The sequence below is a fragment of the Portunus trituberculatus genome, chromosome 1, assembly GCF_017591435.1.
Source record: "Portunus trituberculatus isolate SZX2019 chromosome 1, ASM1759143v1, whole genome shotgun sequence".
In the NCBI taxonomy this organism is placed as follows: Eukaryota; Metazoa; Arthropoda; class Malacostraca; order Decapoda; family Portunidae; genus Portunus; species Portunus trituberculatus.
The window spans coordinates 5205248-5207747 of record NC_059255.1 but is presented as its reverse complement, the minus strand read 5'-3'; the positions used below and the strand labels follow the sequence as shown (position 1 = coordinate 5207747).

Sequence of the window (2500 nt, the reverse complement as noted above, 5' to 3'; positions counted from 1 at the left end):
AAGGCTTTACATAACTTTACACGAGTTTGTTAAGGTGTTTTTGTGGTTCTAGAGGCAGAGTGACAAGATTTCTGCATTATTAACTGGAGAAACACTCTTGAAAATCCCGCCAGTCATCTCTGTGGCCTTAGAAAACAGTCATAGTGAGATTATAAAGCGTTTTTAAGCAAGTTTTTACGGTTCTAGAGGCAGAGTGACAAGATTTTAGGATTCTAGAGGCAGTGACAAGATTTTTATGGTTCTAGAGGCAGAGTGACAAGATTTTACGTTTCTAGAGGCAGAGTGACAAGATTTTACGGTTCTAGAGGCAGAGCGACAAGATTGTACGGTTCTAGAGACAGAGTGACAAAATTTTATGGTTCTAGAGGCAGAGTGACAAGATTTTTAGGGTTCTAGAGGCAGAGTGACAAGATTTTACGGTTCTAGAGGCAGAGTGACAAGATTTTACGGTTCTAGAGACAGAGTGACAAGATTTTACGGTTCTAGAGGCAGAGTGACAAGATTGTACGGTTCTAGAGGCAGAGTGACAAGATTTTTATGGTTCTAGAGGCAGAGTGACAAGATTTTACGGTTCTAGAGACAGAATGACAAGATTTTACGGTTCTAGAGGCAGAGTGACAAGATTTTACGGTTCTAGAGACAGAATGACAAGATTTTACGGTTCTAGAGACAGAGTGACAAGATTTCTACATTATAAACTGGAGAAACACTCTTGAAAACCCCGCCAGTCATCTCTGTGGCCTTGTAAAACAATCTTGATGAAAGAATAAAGCATTTCTGAATATCTGAACCTAACCTAACCTAACCTAACCTAACCTAACCAAGTAAATTCCATTACAGGCAGGTCCCACAACGCCTCGTACCAGCTGTTTAGTGTGGGCCAAGTCGCCACGGAGGGAATCAAGCAGTTTGCGGAGACAGGGGAGAGCTCTGTGATTGAGAGAGAGAAGCAGGAAGGTCTTGGTGTGCTGGACCAGTTTACCGCTCCGCCTGTTCTCCGCGGAGTGGGTGAGACGAGTGCCCAGCTGTTTGTAGACGGGAATCATTCTAGGGTAAGTGTGTTTAAGTGTGTTTGGGTGTGTCTGGGGGTGTTTGGGGTGTTTTGGTGGTGTTTAAGTACGATTTGGGTATGTTTCGAGGTGTTTGGGTGTGTTTGGAATTGTTTAGAGGTGTTTAGAGGTGTTTAGGTGTGTTTTAGGTGTGTTTGTGTGTGTTTAGAGGTGTTTTGCTGTGTTTTGATGTGTTTAGAGGTGTTTGGGTGTGTTTTGGGTATGATTGGGTGTGTTTGGAGGTGTTTTGCTGTGTTTCGATGTGTTTAGAGGTGTTTAGGTGTGTTTTGGGTATGTTATGGTGTGTTTTGGGTGTGTTTGGGTGTGTCTGGATGTGTTTGAAAGTGTTTTGCTGTGTTTTGATGTGTTTAGAGGTTTAGAGGGTATGTTAGGGTGTGTTTGGGTGTGTTTTGATGTGTTTGGGTGTGTTTGGGAGGTGTTTGGGTGTGCTTGGGTGTGCGTGGAGATGTTTGAGTGTATTTGGGTGTGTTTTGGGGATGTTTGGATGTGTTTGGGTGTGTTTGGGTGTGTTTGGAGGTGTTTGGAGGTTTTTGGGTGGATTTTGGGTGTGTCTGGGTGTGGTTGGGGATGTTTGGGTGTATATGTGGGGTGTTTGGTTGTTTTAGGGATGTTTAGGGTGTGTTTGTGTACGGTTTTGGAATGTTTGGGTGTGTTATGGTGTGTTTGTGTGTTTGGGTGAGTGTGGGGTGTGTTTGTGTTTATATAAGTTTGGGTGTGTTAAAGCGTGTTTTTCTGACGTGTTTTTTTTTTTTTTTTTGGGGGGGGTGAAAGTAAGTTGGAAATCAAAGGAAAAAAGTAGAAAAAAAATTGATAAAAATATGTGTTTTTTTTCGTGTGTGTGTGTGTGTGTGTGTGTGTGTGTGTGTGTGTGTGTGTGTGTGTGTGTGTGTGTGTGTGTGTCCCTCTCTCTTTCTCTCTATTTTTTTCTCTCTCTCTAATTGCTTCCTTCGGCAACAGGTGTCACTAATCTCCCGCGTGGTGCCTTCCCCTGACTGGTTCATTGGCTTGGACAGCTTCAATCTTTGCCATGAGGGAAGCTGGAGGGAATCTGTGGTCATTGAGGTAAGCTGAGGGCTGTGCTGGTGGTGTAGGAGGCTGTAGGAGAGTGTGGTGAGATTCTATTGAGGCCTGATGGGTTTGGAAAGCGTCTAATGGGATGTGGTTGCGTGTGGTAAGGTGTGGCAGGATGTGGTGATGTGTGGGTGTAGGAGGGGTCTAGTGGGGGTCTCATGGTGTGTGATAGGGTCTAATGTGGTGTGTGGTGGTGTGTGGTAGGGTGTAAGGGTGTGGTGGTATGAAAGGAAGGTGTGGTTGAGGGTGTGGTTGAAGTGTGGTGGTGTGTGGTAATGATCTGGTGAGAGGAGAGGGTGTGGTGGTGTGAGGGGAGGGTATGGGAGGGTGTGCTTAGGGTGTGGTTGAGGTGTGGTGAG

General features: G+C 44.8%; 2 protein-coding genes across 2 annotated transcripts in view; both read left to right on the top strand.

Annotated features, from left to right (window-relative positions):
- Positions 1–1341, top strand: part of LOC123516534 (E3 ubiquitin-protein ligase TRIM32-like) — a 19317-nt gene extending 17976 nt beyond the window's left edge. Inside the window, exon 8 of the transcript XR_006678235.1 lies at positions 1330–1341. The gene's annotated coding sequence lies outside the window, so the exon portion shown is untranslated. The remainder of the gene's footprint in view (positions 1–1329) is intronic.
- Positions 1–2500, top strand: part of LOC123516485 (spondin-2-like) — an 11001-nt gene that overhangs the window by 4734 nt on the left and 3767 nt on the right. The window contains exons 2-3 of the mRNA XM_045275878.1: positions 841–1052; positions 2028–2132. Of these exons, the coding sequence (XP_045131813.1) occupies positions 841–1052; positions 2028–2132 (317 nt within the window). The remainder of the gene's footprint in view (positions 1–840; positions 1053–2027; positions 2133–2500) is intronic.